Below are 25,540 nucleotides of genomic sequence, written 5' to 3' on the forward strand. Positions count from 1 at the left end.
ATCTGCCCCAGCTCAGCACCGGAGCCCAGACCTTGATCCTGCCGTGGGAGGCTCTGAACTGAGCCGTGCTGGGGCAGAGGAACGAGAAGAGCTTCAAAACATCACAGGCTGCTTGGAAGCACAGCACCAGGGCCCAGCTCCTGCTGCTGGGTACCAGCCGTGCACGGCGTTGCTGCAGCCCGATGCACACAGTGATCCTCAGCCATTTATCGTGCACAAATCCCCACAAAGCAGAGGTCTGATGGGCGCTGCCTTGTGTCGAGCTCGGTCCTTACGAAGGGACAAACAGCAATTCAGCTTCTCCATGGCACATGGGGAAGGATTCAGCTTCTCCGTGGGTGTAGACCAGCTGGGGGTAAGAACAGCAGCGCCCCGGGGCTGGTGCCCAAATGGCAGCACTGTGGTGGAGCTGGGCCACACGGAGCTCACAAGCACAGGAGGACAAAGCCACGGGCCCCCAGGCAGAATTAATGATCCCTGCAGGAGGTGAGCCCGGGGCCTTGCCTCACCCAAACCCGCAGCGGGAGGACGCTGACCCCGTGCCCGTTTCCCCTACGGCTCTGCAGGGCCAGCACCCGAGGCGGGCTGCTCCTCAGCCTTCACGTCTGCAGGAAGGTCTCACAGCAAGACAGAGCCGTGTCCTGGGCTGTGCAGACTCTGCCTAGCGCAGCCAGAAGCATCTTCAGCAACAGAGCCATCCTCTCGTGCCCCTGTGCCTGTCTGCTTGCTGAGCCTTGTTCTCCACAGCTCCGCTTTACTCCTTCACTTCTTCTCCTTCACTGGTGGTGCTGCAGGCCCTCCCCAGGTCTGCAAGGATCTATCTGGGGGCATCTTGTCTATGGCGATCCAGGACAACCCCTGGATCCTTCACATCCACCCCGTGAGGCCAGGGGAGGGCAGAGCCCACACCACCCAGCAGGAGGGGAGGCACGGGGAGCCCCCAGCCCCAGCAGCCGGCTCGCTCCTCGCCGAGCCCAGCACAGCCACCGGTGGCTCTGCTCGCTCTCAGCACTGCAAACCCACAGTCCATGGGTCCAGACCGAAGTGGCAGAGGAGCTCGGCTCAGCTCTCATCACAGCACAGGAGCAAAGTGCCCAAGGACATCTCTGTGCAGCCCGCAGGGGGCCGAGACCCCCAGAACGCAGCCCCACCGAGCCCCCTGCCAGGGCCAGGACCGGCGGCGGCGCGTGGCTGCACAGCCCCGTGCTCTGTTACCCGAACGAGGAGGCTGCAGCTGCCAACACACAGGCAATTACCTTGTGGTCGGAAAACAAAAGGCCCTCACTGCTTCACCCCGGGGAGCAGCAGCAGCCCTGATGCTCTCCAGCACATGGGTGCCAAGAGGAAACGCAGGAAGCGTCTCATCTCTGCCAGCACGCACCAGCTCCCGAGCTGGCGTCTGCCAGCGTTCCCCCTTGGCCACAACGCGCACCTCGACGCCCAGGTGGCCAAAAGGCCAACAGCATCCTGGCTTGTATCAGGAACAGTGTGACCAGCAGGGCTAGGGAGGTGATCGTCCCCCTGTACTCAGCTCTGGTGAGACCACACCTCGAGTACTGTGTTCAGTTTTGGGCCCCTCGCTACAAGAAGGACATGGAGGTGCTTGAGCGGGTTCAGAGAAGGGCGACGAAGCTGGTGAGGGGCCTGGAGAACAAGTCCTACGAGGAGCGGCTGAGGGAGCTGGGCTTGTTCAGCCTGGAGAAGAGGAGGCTCAGGGGCGACCTTATCGCTCTCTATAGGTACCTCAAGGGAGGCTGTAGCGAGGTGGGGGTTGGTCTGTTCTCCCACGTGCCTGGTGACAGGACGAGGGGGAATGGGCTTAAGTTGTGCCAGGGGAGTTTTAGGTTGGATGTTAGGAATAAATTCTTTACTGAAAGGCTGTCCTGCTGTCCTCGGCCTGTGCTTGGAGAGGAGCGGTGCTGCCACGGGGAAGCACTCACATCCTGTGCCTCTGGAGCAGCTTCCACCAGGAAAAAAAAAAACAAAAAAAAAAAAAAACAATTTTTGTTTGGAAATGCTGTCAGCGAGCTGGGGCAGAAGCTGCCAATTCCTCAATTCCTGCTCCCTAAGACACCGAAAATGTGCTCCTCGGAGCAGTCGGGCACAGAAGGGACGGCACCGGGGGGCACAAGGCTACCAGTGGGGGCTGCCCGGTGTCCCCACGCTGCCTGCCAGCCCTGCGTGCTGCTCGGCCACGAGCCTCCCGGCGACTGCTGGAAAGCCTCGGAGCCACCCCAAGGCTCCCAACAGGACGAGGCTTCAATTGTTTAAATTCCGCAGATTTTTTGGCTGGACAGTTTGGCCCTTGGGAAAAAAGCGCAGCTTTCCTCTTTCTTGGCACAGGTCCCAAGTCCCCTGCAGACAACAAGGAAACGCGAACCAGAAAAATAATACAGATTTTTGCCTCAGACAAAGTAAATAGCGACGTCCAGGAGTGCGCTGGGATTACGGGGAGCACACAGTAAATAGGAAGAAGGTTTCCCACCGGCGGTCCCGAGGACTGGTGGCACGCAGCGCCACGTGGCAGCTACGGAGGAGCTCCACGAGCAGAGCACCCGAGATGAGAGCAGGGACCAGGAGACGTGTCCAGCCCCGAGCTGCTCGCTCCTGGCAGACACCCGGAGCACGTCGGCAGCCCCCTTGGGCAGGGGGTTCACGTGGCAAGGGTTGGGTAGTGGGGGCCAAAGGGGTGGCTGCTGTGAGAAGAGGCCAGAAGCTGACCTGTGTCAGAAAAGGGGCCTGCTGCTGGCCAGAGCAGATTGAAGAAAGGGAAAAAAAACACTGGGGAACAGCAGCTGGGAGAGAGAGGAGTGAGAAACCTCCCTGCAGCCCCCAGGTGAGTGCAGCAGGAGGCAGGAGGTGCTCCAGGCAGGCAGCACAAGTTCCCCTGGGGGTTGTGGAGAGGCCCCTGGTGGAGCAGGCTGTCCCCCTGCACCCATGGGTCCCACACGGAGCAGATCTCCACGCTGCAGCCCGTGGAGAGGAGCCCAGGCAGGAGCAGGGGGCTGGGGGGAACGGCCACCCGTGGGGGCCCCGTGCTGGAGCAGTTTGGGACTGGGGGATGGACCCCGTGGGACGGAGCCGTGTGGGAGCAGTTCCTGAAGAGCTGCAGCCTGTGGGTCAGTAGGATCATGTGGGATCAGCTGGGGAAGGACGGCATCCCATGGCAGGGACCCCACGGGGAGCAGGGGCACAGAGGGACCGAGGAGGAGCGGAGGAGGAAGAGCGCTGCAGGCTGACTGCAGGCCCCAGGCCCCTGCGCTGCTCGGGGGAGGAGGTGGAAGAGAGCGGGTGGGGAAAGGTGTTTTGGGGTTGTTTTTGTTTCCCACTGCTCTAGCTTGTGAGCAACAGGCAATAAACTTCATTATCTCCTTTCTCAGAGTCTGTTTTGCCCGTGACGGCAATCGCTGAGTGGCCTCCCTGTCCTTATCTCAACCCTCTCCACATTTTCTTCCCCTTTCCCTTTGAGCAGGGGGAGCTCGGCTGCCCACCCCAGTCAAACCCCCGCACCCTGCAGGCACCAGCAGAGGTTTGTGCACCCAAAGTGCTGCCCGTGGGAGAGACAGGCAAGGCAGAGCCCAGCACACACCACCCCAGCCCCACGTCTGCTCGGAGGGGACAAAGCCCTGGGGACAGCGTGACCCCGATGGGGTCCCCTTCTACATCAGGAACCCGCAGCTCCCCTGGCCAACACGAGGGCTGCTCAGGGATCCTAGCGCTCGTAGGGCAGCAAATGAACTTCTAAAACTTCATCGTCATCAGTTTGTGCTCCGCTGCACTCAGCCAGGACCAGGGAAGAGCTGCAGGAGGAGGAACGCAGCCGAGAGGGGGCCTCGGCCTCGTGGTGAGGGGGTCCCGCGGAGCCCACGCTGCTTTCCAGCAGAGCGGCAGCCCCGACGCAGCAGGGAAGGGTTTTAAAAGAACTCCTGCTCAAATTTAGAAACCGAGGAGAACAATCCTATTATCCTTGATTAGCTAAAAGCTGGTTTGTGAAGAACCCACGCAGCGCCAAATTAGACTGGGTGTGTCGCTCCGGGTACGACCCAGCGGCGATCGCAACCTCAAAGGGCTGCACGGCAGCGGCCGGAGGGCTGGGGGAGGGATCCAGGGCCCCCACCCCTGGCCCGGCGGATGCAAGAGGAGCACACCCAGCCCTGCAGCAGGGCGAGCCCCCACCGGCCCGGGCTGGGCAGTGCTGGGAGAGCTCTGCCGATGGATGAGCCCCGCTGCTGGGGACGGGGACGTGGAGCTTCATCCACGCAGCTCCCGAGGGAAGCGTGGCCAGGAGCAGTGGGGGCACGCCGAAACCCACCGCTGCCAGGGCTGCGTTGGGGTGGGTGGGTGCTGCTCTCTGCTGGGGCAGTGCGGGGCCGTAGTGGGACAGCCAGCCCGGGCCCCAGCCCCGAAGGGCAGCACACTCACCAGCTCGATGCCTTGAGGAAAGGGGTTGTCCTCCCAGTCCTTCTCGGGGAAGCGCTGCAGGATCTGTCCCTGTCCATCCCCGCTGCCTGCAGGAAGGAGAGGAGGGTTAGAGGGCAGGCAGCCTCCTGGGGATGCCAGGCAGAGCTCCAGCAGCACGACACCCCCACGGACACGGCAGCGCAGCAGCGACCCCAGCCCCTCCATGGGCACGGCCACGTGTGCCCTGGCACAGGAGCAAACAGCCCCGAGCAGCTCTGGGGATGCACAACCTGGCACAGCAGAAGTGCAGCAGATCTCCGGCCAAGTTTACCCTTGGTTTCCTTCCTCCTTGCCACTGCTCGTTATCTGCAACTTGGCACTCGACGTTTTCCCCGAACAATGGAACCGAGCTGCTCCGTTTCATTTTCGGGTTCCCCTGGGGCCCGCAGCTGCCCCGTGGCTTTACATCACCTGAAGCCCACCCCGCTGCTGAAGGCCACCCACACCTTCCCCCGGATGAACCCAGCAAAACGAGCGTCCCCCACTCGCCCCCTGCCCGAGCTGGCCACGTAAGCACGGAGCCGGGCACAGCAGGGACGAGGCCAGCGCTCCAGGAGGCACCCGGAGGGCCTGAAGCAGCAGCAAAACCCCACTGAGGCTCCTGTAACTCCTGCTGCGTTCCTGGAGCTGTCTGTGAGGCCAGCGATGTGGCCTGGCACTGCCCACGTCCCCTCAGCTATGAGCTTACACACCGTAAATCCCTGCTCCAGGGCACGGAGCTGCAGGAAGGTACCCAGGGCGCTGGCGGAGGGGTGGCCCCAGCCCACGGACCCGCCGGGGGTCCCAGCGGACGCCTCCTCTCCTCCTGGCAGGGACGTCCCAAGCCTGTGGGGCCACGTCACGGGAGGAGCCGCGCCGGGAGGTGCGCGCCGCCGGCGGGATATTTTGGGCACCCAGACCTGTCTCCACCACCCCGCTCACCACCGGCCAGCCACAGCTGAATTTAGCAGAAGACGGCATCAGAAGAGATGCCACTTATAGCCCGAGGACCGAAATGGAAAGGTCAGTGCCAAGTTGTGAAGAAAATAGTGCCAGGCGGCACGTTGGCCGAATCCCCCTCGCCCGTCCCTCGGGCAGGGCTGGCGCAGCGGTGGCACCAAGCACCGTGAGGGCTGCCTGCTCCAGCACTGCGGGGCTGCACGGACAGCACGAATGGAGAGGTCGCTCCAGCAGATCTTGGAGCAAGAGGGCACTCAGCCCCCGGGCTTCTCCAGCACGTTATTTAGCAAGGTGTGCCCTCCATGCGCCCCAGCTCCTTCTGCCAGCACCACCAACCGGCCTGGCCCACAAACTCTGAGCAGCCGTCGGTGCCGAGCCGTCCGGCGCTCCCCTCGGTCCCTCCTCGGGCAGCCCGACCCTGCCTCCTGCTCCCTGCCCCGGCACACATCTGCCTATCGGGCTGTTCCATCAGCGCAGCCCTTCCTGCGGCACGGAGCCGGCCCGGCTCGCCGATTCTTCTGCTCCCCGTCCCGGGAAGGCACGTGTGCGTGTGAACGGGCGCTGGCGCAGCTGCCGCGCTCCTCTCCTTCCTTCCTGCCGGCTCCTCCGCGCAGGAACGGCCGCGGGACCGAAGGTGACACCTGGCCGCTGCTCCTGGGGCAGCCTGCGACGCCCGGGATCCGTGTCGGGTTATATTTGGAAGTTTATGAGATCTTATCACAATACAGGAAACTCTAAATAAGCAAAAAGTTAAACACTCAGCTGACGCACCACAACCCAGTGACCTCAAGGCCCGGGCAGGCACGCTGGCACGCTGGGGACACTGGGGACGCTGGGGACACTCTCCCGGGGCAGGCAGCTCCCAGCCCAGCCAGGGCTGTGGCCGAGCGAGAAGCTCCCCACCGCTCCCCTTCCTCCTGACACCGCTGAGTGTTGGGACGAGAGCAGCTCAGCCCCAGTGCCCAGCGGAACAGCCGGACCGGGGCTGCGCTCAGGGGCCCTGTGCCCTGCTCCCGGAGCGTCCCCAGGGCCCTGCAGCCCCGTCCCCCCGGCCTGGAGGCTGCCCCCAGCCCCTGCGCACCTCTCCAGGCTGGCACTGCCGGCAGGAAGCTCGCAGCAGTGTTTCCATCCACTTGGACCTGCCCCTCGCTGTGACAGCAGCATGAGGGAACTTGAAGAAACACTTCCATGCAGGGGATCGTGGCTGGCTCAGCTCCTCCCAGGGCCGTGCCTGCAGCCCAGGGCCCTGCCTGCGTCCCCCAGCACTGCACAGCCCGTGCTCAGCCTCCAGAGCACTCAGACATCGCTCCCAAGGTCATTAGGAGCTTCAAATTGCTCCCCGGCATCTCACAGCTGAAATTGGTTCAAGCTCAGCTGTTTTAAAGCACCACGAGGTGCTCAGCCCCCACTGGGTCCAAACCTGCCCGCGCCGTGCCATGGAGGCGGGCACGGGGCTGCCCGCAGGCTGCTCGTGGTGCTCCCGGAGCAAGCAGCGACCGAGATAACCCTCGCCAGGCCACGAGGAGGGTGAAACAGCGTTGGGCAATCACCCCGCAAGAAGCAGGAGCTATTGCATCAACTGCTGCCCCGCTGTGACTAACGTGCCAGCACCTCTCTGCCGCGCTCAGCTCCACCTGCAGGGCCAGAATCTGGCACCGCTGCCACGCGGTGGCCGGTGAGAAACGGCACGGAAAGGGCCTGGGGAAAGCAGGCACCGTGGGGAAGTGCTCAGGCAAATGTGTGGACCAAACGAGCACCTGAGTGTCCAGGATGGCTGGCACTGAAGCAAGCAGAACGCCGCGTTCAGCTGCTGCGAGGAGGCTGGGGAAGGAAGCGAGCAGCAGGCGAGGCGCAGCAGCGAGCGGCGAGCGGCACGGCCCCGGCTGAGCACGGGCCAAGAGCACCGGGCTGCAGGAGCCCGCAGCGAGAAAGCGGCAGCAGGAAGCTCCCCGATTCCTGTTTGCTGGCCAAGCACAAAAGATCTGGAGCACGGGACAGCAGCCCAAGGCTGCGACCCGCACGAGGTTGGCCAGGCACCAGCAGCTCCCCGCGGCACGCTCGGCTGCGGGCTGCAGGCTCGCCCTCGGCCGGAGCACCGCAGGCACCGTGCCCTCTGCCAACACCCAAGCCTGCTGAGCGGCACCGAGCTGCCCAGAAAAGCCACTCTAGCTCTTGGAGGCACTACAACGAGTGCCCCCCTTCTCTCTGCCCAGCAGGAGGGCAGGGGACAAGCCGCAGCCACGACAGCCATGGGGGACGTCGCTGCAGGACCCTGCACAGGTCGGAGTGGGCACAGCGGGGAGGGATGTGTCTCCTGCAGAGCCCGGGGAGCTGCACGGGTCCCCTCCCCAGCTCCCCCAGCAGGAAGCAGCCTCCTTTTTCACCCCAGCACCACTCCTGCTGTTTCACTTTCAGACACAATCCTTACCGGCCGTCATCTCTGGCTCTCATTTCCCCTGCGTTGCCCGTCAGGCCTCACCCCAGAAGAGAAGCTTTGGAGACAGGTTCCAGCCAAATCCCTTCTCATTTCTTCCTTTCAGCCTCAGGAGGAAGCTCCTTTGAGGTCCTCCTCATACAAACTTCACACTGAGGCTCCTGTGTTCACCCCCTTGGCCCCAGAGTTTCCTCCAAGACGAGGGGATTCATCACGCTGAGCGGAGGAGACGAAGCACCGCAGCCAACGGGGGTCAGCACAAAGGCACACAAGAGGCAGGGACACCACAGGGACACCACGGACATCAACTCCTCCTCCGGGAGAAGCTTTGGGGGTTCACCAAACTGTGCAAGGAATCAGGGGGAAGTCAGGGGTTCGGAACTTGATCCTGCAAGCCACAGCCCTGCTTCTCCCTCAGTGCCCTGCAACTTCACAGCTGGTGCCTGGACACCAAGGTGAGCCCCAGGAGGCAGCCAAGGGACCGGTGGCAGCGAGACCGTGGACAGCACGAGGTGGATTTCAGGCCTGGTGCATGGGACCTGAGAGCAGCCACGGCTCCAGCACCCCGGTACCTGGAGGCAGGGTGTCCCTGCACCCCTGGGATCCAGCAGGATGGCACGGTGTCCCTGTGCTCCTGGGATCCAGCAGGACAGCAGGCAGCTCTGTGCTGGGAGCAGGGTGCAGGACCCCGAGAGACCCGCAGTGATGTGCAGCACCACGTTCCCAACGGCACGAGACTTTGTGCAACCTGCAGGAGCACCGGGCGCACCCCTGCGGAACGGAGAGCGGGGTGCTGCTCCCCCTCGGGTCGGGGCTGCCCTAAGGGACAGGAGGGGTCTGAAGGCTGCCGTGAGCCAAAAGCCACCTGTACAACCCCAGGGCAAGACAGCAGGTACGGTGCCTGCAGAGAAAGGTGCCGAGCCATGAGCGGGGCAGTGCTTCCTAAACCCAACCAGGTCCCGGCCGCCTTGGGGTGCTGTGCTGCTGCGGTGGCCCCAGGGAGCAGCGGGAGCATCGCCCCCCCTGGTCCACATCACCCCTCCAGGTCCCTGGGGGCTGCCCCAGCACGTTGGACAGCCCCAGCCCCAGCCCCACCACCGGTGGCCGCGGCTGCCCCGGGACCAGGGTGGGGAGCGGAGGTCCCAGCCCGGCCAAACCCCGCGCACCGGAGGGCACGGCAGCCCCGAACAACACGGCGAGTGTCTGCCCGGGACACAATAACTGCAGTGTTCCCCCGTTACATATTTATGACACCAGCACGAAGAATGGCTTTGCTATGGGGGAGCACAAAAGGGCTGTGTGCGGTGCTGAGGATGGAGCTGCCCCGCTCCTCCCTGCCCCTGCGCGGTCCCAGCTCCCCCGGGGAGAAGCCCACCCGTGCCCCAAAGCCACCGTGGCCCCCCGGGAGCACGATGCCACTGCTGAGGGCACGGCCCGCCGGGCAGCCAGCCATGGTGGTGGCATTCGCTGGGCTCGTGCTGTCCCCTCCTGCTCCTCCCAGATCCCCAACCCGCCGCCCCATTTGTCTGCAGAGGGGCCGGCGAGCCAGACCAATAAATAACCCACACTTTTTTCTTCGCTTCATGTTTTAGTGCCACTTCACAGGGCGAAAACTTGGGAAAAGACAGAGTTCGGCCCTTTCCCAGGCGGCGAGAGAACCAGATGCCTGCGTGCCAGCTGAGTCAAGCAGCCCTGGAAGCAGCCGCAAACTCGAGGCCGATTTGAATCGACACCAACAGGAGCAGCGGCCCCACAGCAAACCTGCAGGACAAGAGCAGGGCGACGCGGAGGCTGCGGGCTCTAATTCCACTTTTGGTGGTTTTTAGGGCGAAACACTCCGTAAAGAACCAACGTGGCGCTCAGCATGCCAGCTTCTGTGCCGGGTGTATCAGAAATAAAAGGACGAAAACAAACGAGGTCTCTGTTTAAAGATCGCCTGGGTGATGTTTGAAGACACGCTCGGCTCTCCGTAAACACGAGGTGATAAGGATCAGAGGGACAAACAGTGCAGGATGGGACCGAACCGCTGGACGGGGAAACGAGCTGCCTACGTGCGGGCCCAACGAGGAGGGGAGCGCCCTGTTGCTGGGAAAGTTTCCTGCAGTTGCAGAACTTCTCCCAGCTGCAGGCGAAGCACTCGACTCTTGGGTCACTTCGCTCCCAGAAAAACGTCCCCGGCACCGTGTCCGCGGGACGACACGGCCCCCGGCCAGACCCGACAGCGTTCCTCCGGGGCACGGCACTGCCGGGAGCCCTGGGAGCCCTGGCCGAGCTGGGGAGCTGCTCGGTAAGGAGACTTTTATAGAAGAGCTAAAATTAAAGCCTCCACAGAACTGGACGGCGTTGTTCTCCCTCGCAGACCTCTCCGTAATTCTATTTTCACACCATTCCTTGCCCGGGCCCCAGCTCTCGTCCCCAGGCTGTCATTACCGTTCTCAAACCCGTTCTTAGCGATCTCCAATTAGTGCCCAGAAGTGTCACCGAGACATCCCCTCTCCTTCCGGACACCATCCCGTGCGCGGCCACCGCCAGGGCCACCGGGGCCGGGACCCACCGGAGCCAACGCTCGGGGTCTGGGTGCTGCGGGGGGAACCCTGTGAGACCGTGGGATGAGTCCCCTGCATGCCCACGGGACGGGTCCCCTGCCCACCCATGGGTGACCCCGGCTGCCCTCCCACCCCCTCCGGCAGTGCCCGCTCAGATCTCCGACCAAGGCGTCTCCCGAGGTCTCCGAAGCCGCTGCTCGTGCCCACGCAGGATGTTTCCACGATGACCGCCCTGACCCGCAGCCCAGGAGGAACTGAGCGGGTCCGGAGAGATCCCTCCTCGCTCAGGACCTGTCACGGAGGGCGGCTCAGGACCCCCGGGACAGTGGCACGTCCATCGTGCTGGGCAGGGGGGGGAGAAAACGCTTTACTGCCGCCTCCGGCACAGGTTGAGAGCCGAGGCACGGCACATGCTGATACGAAGCTTTCCTCTTTTGTAAAGCTTTCCTGTTCCTTGAGCACACGCCAAGAGGAGAGTCGTATTTATCTTTAGAAACATTAAGGCATAAGAGGAAGCAATTAAAAAAAAAATATCCGCCTGTTTCCAAGAGCTTGTCCCAGAGAAGTGCTGCTCGGGGCCCGCGGGGTTCCTGGCAGCCGGCGAGATAAGCGTTTTACAGCTGCCTACCGCTGGCTCGCCCTTGGCCATTTCTGGAAATGCTCCTGTGGGGACGTAAGAGGAAGTCCCGCACAGAAACCTCGGGCTGTGGAAACAGCCCCCGGCCCACACAAGCCCCCGCTGTGCACCCAAGGCACCTCGATGCCCTCGGCACGCTGAGGGGCGAGCCCCGGGTGCCCCCTGCACCCCTGGAGACCCCCAGAGCCCTTCAAGGAGCCCCCCACAAAGGCCGTGCCGAGCCTCCACGACCCGAGGGCGCACGCAGGCACCGCAGCGCCAGGGGCTGCAGCTCGTGTCGGGGCGATGCTGCTCCTGGTGACACGGTGTGGGCTGCTCCAGCCTCGTGGCTTGCACGCTCCTAACCCTGGTGAGAGCTCCTCACGGGGAACCCGAGCTCCCTGAACACCGGTTTGCCCGGCCGGCACTTTGCCAGGCGGTCAGGATGCCAACTCAGCTCCCAGGTTTCCACAAACCACAACCCGAAAGCCACCGCTGCAGTGAAAAGCTGCTGGGGGGCCCTGCTTGTACCCAGCCCTGCCCATGCCTGCGCCCGGGGCTCCCCAGCCCCAGTGTCAGAGCCCAGCCGAGGGGCGAGGTGTGCGAGGAGCCCCGGCAGGCAGGGACACGCTGCCCGGCCCCGACACTCTCCGATTATCAGGGCTTTATGGAGGTGGAGAGAGCCCAAACGGTGCCATGTGGCATTTTACATCATCAGATCCATCAGTCCAGACAAACAGAGGAAGGAGGAGGGTTCTCAGTGTCCCACAGCCGTCCCCAGGCATTAAAACATGGCCTCGAGGAGCATCCCCAGCACAGGACGGGGGAGCCAAGCAGCACAACACCCCCGGCACGGCACTGCAGCCCAGGGCAGCAGGTGCCAGACACCACTGATGGGCTGGGGGATGGCAGAGGGCAGCAGGACAGCTACAGAGGGCATCGCTGCCTCGGCACCGAGCCTCCCCACACCTTCCCCGTGCCAGGCAAGCCGTGCCATATCGCTTCCTACAAACCTGTGCCCCGTGAGGTTACACACACAGCACGGCTTCAGGCAGCAGGGGCGAGCACAGCGTGGCAACGAGTGCTGAGAGGGAGCTCCAGCTTCGGCCAGGAGCAGGCACTTCGACGGGGAGAAGTTTCTCTCCTGCAGCTGCTGACCACAACAGGCATTTTCAGCGCAGGACAGCTGGTGTTTGGGGATACAAACCCCGTGATTCACCCACACCCCGAGCCCAACGCCCCGCGGTGCGCTCCAGGGCAGCACCCAGGAGCTGCAGGACCTCACCCACAGCGCTCGTGGCTCTGCTGGGCGGTGGAAGCAGGGCAGGGGCTGAGCTCAGGATGCCCGCCGGTGCCTTGGGCTCTCTGCTCGCCCAGCGTGCGCCCAGGAGGAGGAAGCGACGCAGCGTGCCAGCGTTACCTTCACCGCCTCTTTTCACCACATTTCCTCCTGGCTGCTGGAGGATGCTGCATGACAGCGGTGTGATGAGCTCAGTGGGGCTGCACCGGCTGCGGGCACTGCATCTGCTGCATCTGCTGCATCTGCTGCACCTGCCCCTGAGCACCGTGTCCACGGGAGCTGCTGCCGTTTAGCTGCAACGCAGGAACAGCTGAGTGAAAGCAGGCAGCGAGGGAGCGTGAGGCAGTGCTGGGGCTGGGAGGTGACACGGGCGGACAGCCCACGGTTACTCGGGCGAAACGGGCTGTGTGTGTGAGCATCTCCTTCCCCACAAGAGGCTTTTTGGGTTGACACGGTGCACTCAGGCGTGGTTCCCGAGCACGCGGGTGTTTATGGGCGCGCTGCCTCACACCAGGAGTCTGTGCAGCCCTGTTCAGGACTTCCACATTCGCAGCAGGGCACATTTTATACAACCCCAGGTGCTCGCACAGCTAACTGAGGTTCTCCCCGAGAAATGGACGCGGTGTCTGGATGCCTCCCGGGGGGTTTGTGTCCCGTGGGGGCAGCCCCACGGCACTGCACCAGGCAGGAGAGGCCGCAGGGCTGCTGTGAGTGCACTGGAGGAGAGGACGTGGAGCAGGGATGCTGCTCGGGAAGCCTGAGCTGGGTTTCCTCCGCCAGCAGCAGCCTCGTGATGGAGGAGGAGCAGCTCAGGGCAGCGGGCACCGAGCAAACAGCGCGGCCCACGCACGGCTCCGCTCGGGGAGGGTGTGGGGGGGGGGCCAGGGGACAGCGACTAAAAGCATTTTGGGGAGGAACCTGCTCTATTTTTACCCAACGCCAAATTCCAGTTGCTTCCCGGGGGAGCCACGAGCCAGCTCCGAGGGCTCCTGTCCCGATAATTACAGGGCCGCAGCGCCAGCCTAAAAACAGCACGTGCTGCACGGCCCCCCCGCGGCACCGGGCACCTGCTGGCTGCTGCCCCCGGGGTATTTTTGGTGTCCCCCCAGAGCTGCCGGCTGCCTGCCAGCACTCCCACGGCCCTGCTGAGGCCGGGGGGTGAATCGCAGAGGTAAATTTGCCTCAAAAGTGGCACGGGCACCGCGCACATCCTGTAGGACACAGCGGCACGGAATGCCCCGAGCCTGCGAGGATCAGCGGGTCCAAGTCCACTGGGGACCAACTAAAAATAAACCACTCACAGAGAACCACAGAGCCACGATCAACACCGGCACTGGGAGCACTCAGCCCGGGCTCACAGCCCCCAGGGCACCAAGGGCTCGCTCACCGACAGCACTGCCAACAGCTCCAGGCACCACACGTGGGCAGAGCCAGCCCTGCCCCTGTGCCACGAGCGCTGGGTCTGCTCCACCACCTCTCCTCCTGGAGCCCTACTTCCAGCACCCCTCTCGGCAGCTGAATTTGGGCTCTGAGCCTCCCAAAAGCCTGTCGGGGGCAAGCCAACCGCCCAGCTCTGAGTCAGCACCCCTGGAGCTCTTCAGGAAACGTGTAGCTGTAGAACTGAGGTGTGTTTTAGTGGTGGACCTGTCACTGCCAGGGTAAGGGCTGGGCTGGATGGTCACTGAGGATTTTCCCAGCCTGACCCATTCCATGATTCGGCCTCACCTGGCCGTTGGCTGCACCACTGCTGCGCCCTGCGCCTCCCCCAGGTGTAGCAAGGCACAGCGCTGTGCCTGGGCACGAGGTGAGTGCTCGGCACATCCCTGCCCACAACCCATTTCACTGCAGGCCCTCGTAATGCCCAGCCCTCACACAGCCCTCAAACAGCCCCCAAAGAGCCCTCAAAGAGCCCTCACAGAGCCCCCGTCTCCTCCTGGCATTGCGCACCGTCGCGCACGCCACCATCCCGGGTGACGCAGCCGAGTGCCGGATGAACGGCGCTGCCAGGAAGGGGCTGGGAGGAAAATCCCTCGCAGGTGACGGGCAGCACCGCCAGCAGTGCAAACACCGAGCGCAGCGTGAGCACGGGGCACGCCACGGCCCTCACGTGGCGCCGCACGGGGCGGGAGAGGCGCTCCCGGCACGGGGCAGCCGGAGCTGCAGGACGCGGCGTGCCACGGCACGGCTTGGTGCTGCCGAAACTCAGCCGGTGCCAGGCGTCCGGGCAGGATGTGAGCCACATCTCGTGGGCACCGGGCTTCATTTCTTGGAGCTCTGACCCAAGCGTGGGGTTCTCCCACCGCACGACGTTACTGGTGCTGTAAGACCGATCTGCCTTCCTGCTTCGTTCCATTCCGCCGGCAATTCCCAAATGTTTCCCTGAGCTGTGCCAAGCAGAAAGGCAGGCTGCTGGTGCCAAGGCAGGGCACGGCCTCGAGCCCCTTCCTGCAGCCCCGCCGGGCAGCGAGGGCTCTCCCCTAACCCCGGGCACTGCCCCCCAGCCGGACCCACAGCGAGGCCCCACTGGAGGCTTGGGACTCCCGGTGGCTGCTGGCCACGTCTGTGCCGTGTCACCGCCGCCGGCCAGAGCCGTTCACTGCCCGCTGCCCAGCTGGGGCATTTCAGCCCCTGTCCCTATGGGATCGGGGCTCCTTCAGCCAGGTTTGCCTTCCTTTTAGGCTCATCTCCACGTGGGAATGGAAGCGCACTTCTGGTACCGCACCGAGTCTGTTACAAACGGTGGAGGACTGGTAACTTGTAAAATTGTATTAAAAACACAAAAGGCACCGGGAATTTCACCCTGAAGGGAACGACCTCTCCTAACCCTGAGAGCCCGCTGAGGGACTGACACCAGATGTGAGGGCACGGAGAGGAGCTGGGGGGGCCCCATCCCTGGGGGGGCCAAGGCCAGGCTGGAGGAGGGGTCGCGCCCACGGCAGGGGCTGGAACCAGGTGGGCTCCGAGGTCCCTTCCAACCCAAACTCCTTCATTCTCTGAACAGAGCAAGGAAACTCCAGCACCTCTCCCATCTGAGCACACGTGAGGAAAACGCTGCTCCTTTTGCTTGGCAGTAAACTGTAACACAGACAAAGAGAGGGGGAAAGAGGAGAAGCCGAGCAGAGCGCTGCTCACCGGCTCACGCGAATCCCCCCGAGCCCTCCCTCTTCCAGCACAGCGGGGATGAAGGAATGACCCGAGCACTTGCCTGGATTGCCCCGACCCCACCAGGAGATCGCTCACATCCACAGCGTTTGCCAGGACCAACATCTCCTGCAGCTGCAGGAGGAGGGTTTGTTCCCAGGTGCAGGAGGCAGCACCGAGGCTGCACCGAGGAGGGATCGGAGCCAGCGCAGGGAACGCCACGCTCAGAGAGAACAAGGGCTGCGAGGGGCAACAGCAGCAACTGCCAGGACGTGACACGGGGAGCAGGCAGAGCTCCAGGTGCCACAGCCAGCGCCAGCACTGCTGGTTCTGCCCCGGCGTGCGTCGGGTGAAGGGAGAGGAATCGTTCAGAGGGGTGCCACTGACCCCAATGCACACCACGGCTGTGTGCGCACCGACTTCTGGTGTGCTGGGGCCCTGGGCAGCCTGATCGAGCAGGAGGCGTCCCTGTCCACGGCAGGGGTTGGAGCTGGATGGTCTTTGAGGTCCCCAACAACCCGAGCTGTTCTGTGACACATGGATGAGGGCAGCGGCCGTGCCGCAGGGCTGCAGAAGCAGCCATGGGAAGGCTCCTCAGTGCTCCTCCAGAGTCCATCCTGCCCCAGCCACCCCGAGCAGCCTGGCACGTGGCACTGCACGGGGATTTTGGCTCCCTGCATGAGAGCACAGCCGGGTGGTGCATGAGAAGCCACCGAGCACCACGACCCGCTGCACAGCCCAGCCTCACACCCAGCAGCGCACGCGGTGGGGACGTCCCGCGGCGGTCACGGCCGCAGCTGCTGGCACGGGCACAAGCAGAGTCCCAGAGCCCTGCTGCAGCGTGGGCAGGGCGGCCCCGAGGTCCGGCTGCTTGCAGGGCTGTGTTTGAACTCGCAGGGCTTCGAGGTGGAGAGCAGGAACGCTGCACAACCAGCGCTCGGGGCCGGTGCTGATGGAGGGACCGGGTCATGGAGAGGGAGGGAAGCGCTGCCCGTGGCCGCGAGGAGGTGCAGGGGGACACTCGCCAGGCAGCCCACGGCAGGCAGGCAGGGATGCTGCCTTCCCGACACTGGAATTCGCCTCAGACTGACCCAGTGCTTCCCCCAACCCCTGCTGGGAAGCGAGGACCGTGCCCCACTGCAGCCCTTGCTGAGAACTGCGCCAGCGGGGAAATGCGGGGATGCTGCGAAAACTGACGGGCACGACAGAAAGGCACGATGAGTCCTGGCCTGTCCACGGGGCCAGGGAACAACAAAACCACCTCGGAGGAGGAGGAGGAGGAGGTAAAGGAGGAGGAGAGGCCAGGCAGAGCGGGGCTGCAGCAGGAACCGAAGCCGAACGGTTCCTGCAGGAACCTCTCCGAGCGCGCCAGGGCAGCCAAGCCCAGAGGGGGACGGGGCTGCTGCTAACGGGAACTGAGAGCAGCGCTAACCTCAGCCCTGCTAGGAGGGAGAACCAACACATTCCCCTTCGGCTTCCATGTGAGCAGCTCCCTGGCGAGCTGGGACTCGCTGCTTAGCTGGAAAGCCTTTAAGAGGCTGGGGAGTCCCCTGAGGTCGCTGGAGCTCGGAGGGAAGGACGGGCGGCACCACGCCGGGCGGTGGGGACGCGTATCTCCACGAGCAGGTCCAGCACCTCTGGGCACCTCCTGGAGAGCAGTAGCAGCGTGTGCAGCCCCTCTCAGCTCCAGCCTGGCCACGGCAGCCGCTCTGTGCAGGGGGGAATCGCTGCCTTGGGACACCAAAGGCACGGCCTGCGCCCCACCAGCGCACCCAGCTCGCAGCACGGCTCCTGCAGGAGCAGCGCCCTCCTTGCAGACAGACAGACAGACAGACTGACAGCAGCCCCAGGGGAGAATCCTGCAGACGATGCAGCACATCAGCCACCTCAGTGCAGGAGAGGCACTGTGTGACTAGGCAAGGGGACGCTGTGCAGCCTAACTCAGGAGCTGGAAACAAAATCCTCCTCCTCCTCTCCGAAATCAGCGGGCCTGAGGCACCGGGCAGGCAGGAGACATCAGCGCCTGCCCCTGCCCACCCTGGGGTCCTCCCTCGGGTTTATCAGCCCCCAAAGTGGGAACCAGATCCTGAAAAGCAGAGGAAGAGGCTGGAAGGAGCTGCACATGGCCTGAAAACACCTCCCTTCCCCACACTACAGCCTCCCAGAGAGCCAGGGGAGCCGTGAGACAATTTAAAGCTGATTTTGAGGGTGAGAGAAGCCCGTGGGGCTCCGTGCTGGTGCTTCACCCCTCTCAGGGTCTGACAACCTGCTGCTAGATGAGGGAAGAGCACTGCTGGTGCACTGAGATGTCCTGAAGGCCGTCAGGGTTCCTGCAGCTGGAGAAGGCAGCGTCCAACCGATGCCATGGCCGAGGCACCTCACCGAGGCTCCGCTCGCTGCTTGCTCCCGTCCCACCTCACCAACGCTTCAGCCGTGCTGTGCCACCCAGATCTCAGAGCAGGGCTTCGTCCTCTTCACTATGCCCGTTTCACCCCCTGAGACAGAGATTTCCAGGAGGACAACCAGCTGCAAAGCAAAGTGAAAGCTGCCCAACTCCCTGGTGTCAGGGGACACGAAGCCTCCAGCCTGCCTCACTGGGCATCAGGAACACCAACCAGCCTCCGTCCCATCTACAGGGGACGACCTGAGCTCTAGTTCTTCCACACTGAAATTACTTTTAAAAAATAAAAGGGTGATCACAGCCTCTTAGCAATGAGATGCCTGAGTTCACAGAAACGGTTAATCTTACAATCTAAGTTAGGGCAGTTTTGCCACTACCTCATAGACCAGTCCGAACCTCTTGGCAGTGCCCCTCCAGCAGCTCTGCCACGCACTCACCCGAGCCATCGGTGGCTTTAGGTCACTGCCAGCAGCTCTGCCCCTGAGGTGGGTGAAGGAGCTGCGTGTGCCGAGCCCTGCGCTGCTCCCCCCGCGGGCAGTAACACCCCGGGGGCACAGGGGCTGCCCAAGTGTGCCTAAGATCCACGGGGGCAGCGGCCAAGGAGTCCAAAGGATGCAACCAGCCCCAGCCCTCGCCACCAGCACAGGCCCCGTGCCCCATTTCGGCACCTCCACCACAGGTTGCTGCTGCTGCGTTTTACTGTCCTCGTCCCCCAGAGAGAAATCACAGAGCTGCAGCCCACAGGGGAGAAAAGGGGGAGAAAAAGGGGAGAAAAACGGGAGAAAAAGGGGAGAAAAAGCTCCACGCTGAGCTCCAGCACGGCGCAGGAGGCAGTGAGCAGCCAGGCAAGCCTCCAGCGACAGAGGGCTCGGCGTGACTCAACCCACGCGAGGTGCCCACGGGGCTGGGAGACGCAGGGTGCTCCGCAACGCGCGGCACCGCTCAGCGTTTGTGAACGGCTCCTTGCCACATTTGCTCCCCTAAATCAGATTTCACAACTTATCCCAAGAGACTCGAGGGAAAAAACTGCCCCCCACACGATTGCAGGACACGCCACAGGGAGCGTTGGCTCCCGACAGATCCCAAACCCTCATTTTTGAAGATTTTGGCCATTTGTAAAGAGACTCACACCCTGCAGGGGCCGAGCCTCCCACCACAGAGAAGATATTAATAACCTACTGAGCTACCACGTGGGGAAAGAGAAAACATGACCAAAATCAAAACCAAACCTAAAACAGGAGCTGAAGTGGAGGAACTGCACGGGGGGAACAACTCCCGGGGCAGCTCCTCCAACCGGGCACCGCTCCCCGCACCGGTGGGGCTCCGTCCCGACCCCAGCACAGCACAGAAACCCCTCCAACCAGGGAACACATCAAGTTTTAGGCAGGTTTCAAGCCTTTTCTCCAACGTGCCTGAAGGTTTCTGTACGAATTAACGCAGATTTCCATACAGCCAAGCCCACAGGCGCTGGCTGCAGGGCGAGTGCTGCCACGAGGAAGAAGCCCCCGCAGGGTGGGGACGGCACCCACCTCGCCTGGAGCCACTGGACTGTGACCGAAACGCCCAAAAAGCCCCTTCCCCACCTCCACACCGCCTGCTGCTCCAGAAGGCAGGCTGCAAGCACTGCACAGGCTGCTGGGGGCACTGCCTGCCGCCCCGCTTCGCTTTTAGCTCATCAATCTCAGCGCCGAGTCTCTCGCTGTCGGCAGCGCTAACGGGGGTGCAGAGGAAACAAAGTCCAACGCGGGCGGGCCGACTGCTGGGGACTGCACAAAAAAGAAGAGCGTTAAGTGGAAAAACAACTGTTGTTCTTGATAGAGCAGGGGAAAAGAAACCAAGAGCGAAACTTTCACGCTGCGGGAAAACAAAGCAACGACACAAGGAGCCGACACACAAAACCAACACAGCGCACAAACCGCCCCCTAGTCCCAAAGTAATCCTGCCCGGAGCCAGAGCTGCCAACTGACGTGGTGCCAGACTGCCAGCACGGATGCCCCTCAAGCATCAGAAGAGGGCCATGGTTTGGTGTGACCATGGTGAGCAGCACCACGTGCCCTGTGCACGGGGCCGGACCCCGAGGTGCAGGAGCAGCGGGCGCAGTGCGGGACCCCCTGCCCGCAGCCATCAGGCTGGAGAAGCGAGGTCCTCAGCCTTTAAAAGCCACAGGGTGCTAAAAAGTGAATTCTGCACGAGCTCTCAGGCTGAAGGGACTGACTTGGAATAGACGCAGGGGCTGGGACTGCTTTGCCCCAGAGCAAACCACAGCACAGAGCCACAGCAGGAGGTGAAAGGGGCACCAGGCTGGGTGAGCGCGTGCACCCAGACAGCGCAGCCCTTCCTCTCCTCCTGCCGAGCTCCCAGCTTCTCCCGGGCAAGGGGCTCTGCTGTGCACACCCAGGGGCCCCAGAGCCAGCAGACCGTGGGTGAGGAGCCCACAAACAGCCCGAGAGCAGCAGCAGTCAGCGTGGCAGCAGCCAGCATCAGGCCGGGCCAGGCGGCACACGGTGCACAGCTCGGGAGGCAGGGGCAGGCAGTGAGCACGGATGCTCGCAGGGCACCAAGATGCAGGCCCCACGCAGCAAGCAGCTGTACAGGGCCACACACACGAGGCTGGCAGGCAGCAGCTCCTCCCGGCACTGCTCTCACATCCCCTTGGGCAGGCAGAGAGCGAAAGGGCCGCGGCCGCAGCCACCTCGCGACCATCGGGTACGCGGCGACTGCGTCTATATAAGGGAAGACGAGCGAGGGCCCGCAGGCTGCGCAGCACACCCCGGCTTCCTGCTTGGTCCCCTTCAGCCCACAAAAGTTTTTGTGCTTTTTTTTTTTTTTTTTTTTCTCAGTGTGACAACAGCAAACAATAGCAGGAACACGATTTTAGTTAGCAGAGCAAGGAGAGCGGGCGGCCCCGGGGAGAGGCGCGCGCAGGCGCGGCGTGCCCATGAGCTCAGGGGCACCACAACACACCGCGTGCTGCTGCTGGCTCCCCAGGTATGAAGTGTCATCGCCCCCAGCTCAGTTTTATTGCCTGAAGTGCATCAATTCAGCTCGCTGATTGCCTCTCCTCAGGAGAGATGCTAGCTGGTCCTGTTTGGGAAGGATCCTGCCCGCTAGGACAGCTCCGTGCGGGCGCAGGGCGAGCTGCTGGAGGACGCGCCAACAACCAGCAGGAAGCCGCTGGTTCCGAATTCTCGGGCTGAAACCTGCTCGGATCCTGCAGAAATGGAGAAGCCACAAACACGGTGGCAGCACAGGCATGAGGGGTCCCTCCTGGTTTCTGTGTAGGGACACAAACTGACCGCAGAGCCCCTCTGCAAATCCCAAAGCCGCCGTGCCCCAGCGAGCGTCCACGTGGTGCCATTGGTACAGCCCGGAGCGGTCAGCACACGGGCTATGTCCCTCTGGGCTCAGCCCAAGCTGGAGAAGCTCCATGGTGAAGGGTGCTCGGTGAGGTGTGGGGCAGAGCCATGCGGGGAGAGGCCCCCCAGTACCCCCAGTCACCCCCTGGGCTCTGCTCCCCACACCAGCAAGCTGCTGGATGTGGAACCCGATTCACATCCACTGTGGCTTCCACACCACCAGCCCCAAAGGCCTTTGGAGAGGAGGGAAAGGAGCAGTCAGGTCTTACAAAGCCTCCCGACCTCACCAGCCCGTTCCCCCGTGCATCCTGGACACGCAGCTCCTGCCCGTGGCCCTTCCCTGCCCGCCCAGGTCCGCGTGCCCCCAGGATCCCATCACTCACCGACCGCCCCCAGCCGCGCCAGCCCGGCTGGGGAAAGGAGCTTGGTTGGCTCAGAGCTGCTGAGCAGCAGGAGCCGGGGCTGGGAAGGACCTTCCTGGAGATCCTCAAGGAGGCTGCGACCAAAGGAGGGGCTGAACCAGGGCCCCACCGCCCCCCAGAGCCCGGTTGCTGCAGGGCTGCTGGCACGGCACGTGGTGCAGCGGCGCTCCCCACAGCTCTCTGTAGGCACAGAGTGCAGCAGCCTCACCCGGCAAGTGGGCCACCAAACAACGCGCTGCTTGGTGCTGGAAACACCAGTAAATCCCAGGATTTACATTAACTCCTGGCAGCGTCTCCATCTGGAAGCTCTGCAAATCCCCAGCCCTGCAGCCCTGGCCCCCGGAGCTCACCCTGCAGGGCTGCCCCGCGCAGGTCTCGCTGCGTCCCCAACCAACAGCGGGGAGCTCACCGGGCACCAGCACCCCGATACAACCACACATCCCTCGTCCCGACACCCCGCAGCACTCCCTGGCAGCTTGGTGGCACCGCACAGCTCCTCTGCCTGCCTCCAGCATCACCGCACCTCACTCGGTTCCACCTTCGTGGAGAGGCCACAAAGGGCACGACAGCGGCCACCCAAAGCCCCCTGCCCCTGCCTCAGCCATGGACTGAAGCGTGCGTGGGCTCAGGTGGAAAATTCAAGCTGGCTGAAGCGAGTAGTTACTGGGCTGCTGGACAGCCCCTTCCTCCCAGGGCTGTACCTCAGGGCCGGGTCACCCCCACCTCTCCCCGTGCAGACACCGAACACCGCACCTAGAGCAGCTGCAGGCGTTGGAGGTACCCGAGACAGCTCCCTGCTCCCACCCTGCCCCTCCCCAGTGCCACCAGTCCCATTTTCTCCTTATAACCTCTCTCACCTCCTGCAGTGCAGGCCTGCAGACCATGGCCAGCTCCCCGTGCACCTCCCAGACCCCGGGGACCTCCAGCCCCTGCCTCCTGCTGCCCGGGCACTGCGCTGACATCCGACAGAGCACAGGGAGGGCAGCGGGGCTGAGGGTCCCACAGCAGTGAGGGGAGAAAACATCACAAAAAACAGCCTGGAGATGGGCAGCAAGAGCTGTCCGTGGAGGAGAACAGTGGCAAAGCTCTGAGGACACCCCTGTTTGAAGGGAGTGCTTCAGGCCCCCGCACCCCCCCTGCAGCAGGACGGCCCTGGGTTCTGCAATCACCCCTCGGAGCCCAGGATGCGGCTCCTTCCCGTGGCAGAAGTAGGGCAAAAGCTGTGGCAATTGCGCGGAGAGGCGGGGTTGGTTTGCTTGGCTTTTTGTCTGTTTTTTAAAAAACTGCACAGGGGCGTTGTCCTCGAGCAGCTCCCAGTGCTGCTGTTGGAGCACGGCCGCGGGCAGCCCCTCAGCCCCCAAACCAGGGTCCCCTCTGCAGGCAGGGCACCAGGACAACATCCTGCTGGGACAAGAGCAGCGTGCTGGTAGAGCTTTATGCCCAAGATTTTCACTTCTCACCCTCTGCCGTGTGCGGATCCACAAGGAGCCACCACCACGAGCCACGGATGAGGGCAGCAGCTCCCAGGGTCACAGCACAGAGGCTGCAGGAGCACCGCTGGTCCCGCTCCCACCGCAGCCTGCCGTGCCGTGGCTGCTCCTCTCCTGCTGCCTCCCGGGCCGTGGCCACAGATTTCCTTCTCCAGCAGCAGACTCGGAGGCACCGCAGCCCCTGCGCTGCGCTGGGCTCGTGGCTGCCCTGTGGCTGCGTTCCCATCCCCATCGGAGCAGCACTCGTGGTGCTGTCGTCCAGCCCAGTGTCCCACGACAGCATCCGACGACAGCGCGCTCCTTCCCCTTGGCCTGACGCCACCGAGACGCTTCGCATCCAGGAGACGGGGCCAAGATGTGCCCACGGATGCTTTTCAAGAGCCTTTGAGAACATGCAGCTACTTTTTCACGGGCAAAACCTTCTGCGGAAAGGCCGAGTCCATGACGAAGGAGAGGTTCTGACCTCGTTTTGGGGAGGCGTGCTCAGCTTTCCCGCTGAATGACCTTACCGTCGTGCCCCTCACCGCACCTGCGAGTAAGGCGATAGCTGCACGCCTCTGGGGTTTCACAACACTCCGTCCACCCCTGCCAAAAATTCGGTTCTCTGGGGTTTATTTCATTTGTTCTCCCAGCAGCCTGGCGCAGCCTCAGGTCCCGGAGGCATCGTGGCCCCGGCCAGCCCTTCCCTGTGCCAGCAAACCCAGCAGCACCAACACCAGTGGCACCGACACCCAGCGCCCCAACCAACATCTCCAAGACACCGCCTGCCACAGCCCGGCCACCCCACGGCCTCAAACCCAGCTCCTTCCCCCCTCAGAGGCTCAAACTGAGCGAGTCCCCGGACCGAGGAGGTGGGACGGGGGGCAGGAAAGGGGCTGGCACCGCCTCGCCAACGCCACCACTGCGGGGACACGGGGCTGGCCCCGGCCACAAGGCGTGGAGGTGATGGGAGGCAGCGGGCACGGCCACGGAGCACGGCACCACAACCAACATGCCCGTGGCTGCAGCCCCACGCGGAGGGGCTCTCGGAGCTCACACCTTGCCCTTCTCCTGCTCCAGGCTGCCCCCAGCCATCACATCAAACGGGGAGGCTGCCAGTGGTGACGGTGCCAGGACCAGCCACAGGCAAACCCTCCGAAGGGAATGGCCCAAGCAGCAATCCCGGCCGTCCCCTGGGACAGCTCATTCTGGAGGGACACGAGTCTAAAAATGGGACAAACCTTGCGAAGGTGCATCAGTTTTTAAAAACATCCAATGTGATCACCACGACATCCTCCACGCTGAGGAATTTCCCTGAGAAGCAGCGTTTCTGAGGCAGTTCTACAAAGTGAGAGTTGCTGAGAAAAGTTGAGGTCAGTAGGGAAGAGCCAACATCCCCATCCTCTGCTTCCTTAACTGCCCAAGCGGCCTCAGTTGCCGGCACTCAGAGGGAAAACAGAACGGAGCTGGGAAGGTTACAGCAGGAAGGAGACAGATAACGGCGCGAAGCAAGCGAGGAAGCCTCCAAACAGCCCAAAACCAGTCCAAACGGAGGAAAATAAAGAGCAAAACCAGAGCACGGTCAAGGCAGCTGAAGGAAACTCGGAGAGCCTGAAGCCAAGGCAGAACAAGCAGCGCGATTCAGCAGCAGGAATTCCCCCGCCAGCAGCTGCAGGAGCTGCAGCTCACGGCTCTGTGCCGTGCACGCTGCTGGCAGCGCCGCTGCTCGCTGCCCTGCTCCACAGCCCGGGCACGCCGGCTGCTCCTGCCCAGCTCCGCTTCACACAGAGCCTTCGAGGAAACGGCCAGGCGGGAGCGGATCCTCTTCCAGGCAGGGACAGCTCCCCACGCCGAGCTGCCAGGGAAAAGGGCGCTACAAGGGCCTGGAAAATGAGAAACGCAGGCGGTAACCAAAACCCGACGGGAGCTACCCTAGAGCTGGGGAACGAAAAATCTCCCCTAAGGCCTCCGACACTTTTTGTTCCCCACTCACTTTAAATGCACTGCTGGGAACGGAGCCGCTCCTCTGATCCACAGCCACCGTGCAATTACCCTAACGAGCCGCCCGGACCAGCAGCGTCCGCACAGCGAGGGCACCAGCTCCCCGCTGCGACCCCGGGAGGCTGCGGGGCACCCCCACCACCCGGCCCCTCGGAGGTGCCCCTCACCTCAGTGACTCCCTGCGCCCCCACCTCCTCACCACATCTCCCAGTTACCAGGTGTCCCATGCCCAGCAAGGGCCGAGGGCCCCCGGGGAGGCCCTGGGGTGACGGTGGGGAAGTTGGTGCTCAGCGCAGGGGCACAAGGCGCTCCATAAATCACTTCTGTGCCAGAAGGTGCTGGCAACTCCCTCGTCCCAACTGGCTGGGAATGCTAACGACAGACCTGCCCCAGCTCATTAGGGAGGCCATAATTAACATTACGGGACCTGCTGCAGTTGTCCTGACCGCCCAGC

At 63.3% G+C, this 25,540-nt stretch overlaps 1 protein-coding gene across 7 annotated transcripts in view; it reads right to left on the reverse strand.

Moving 5' to 3' along the window:
* The window catches only part of SBF1 (SET binding factor 1), a 62,241-nt gene that overhangs the window by 29,762 nt on the left and 6,939 nt on the right, over positions 1-25,540 (reverse strand). For all 7 annotated transcript variants that reach the window (XM_082771449.1, XM_082771447.1, XM_082771444.1 and 4 more), the window contains exon 2: positions 4,423-4,508. In XM_082771449.1, the coding sequence (XP_082627575.1) occupies positions 4,423-4,508 (86 nt within the window). The remainder of the gene's footprint in view (positions 1-4,422; positions 4,509-25,540) is intronic.

This window comes from Aythya marila (genome assembly GCF_965140915.1).
Source record: "Aythya marila genome assembly, chromosome: 1".
Lineage (NCBI taxonomy): Eukaryota > Metazoa > Chordata > Aves > Anseriformes > Anatidae > Aythya > Aythya marila.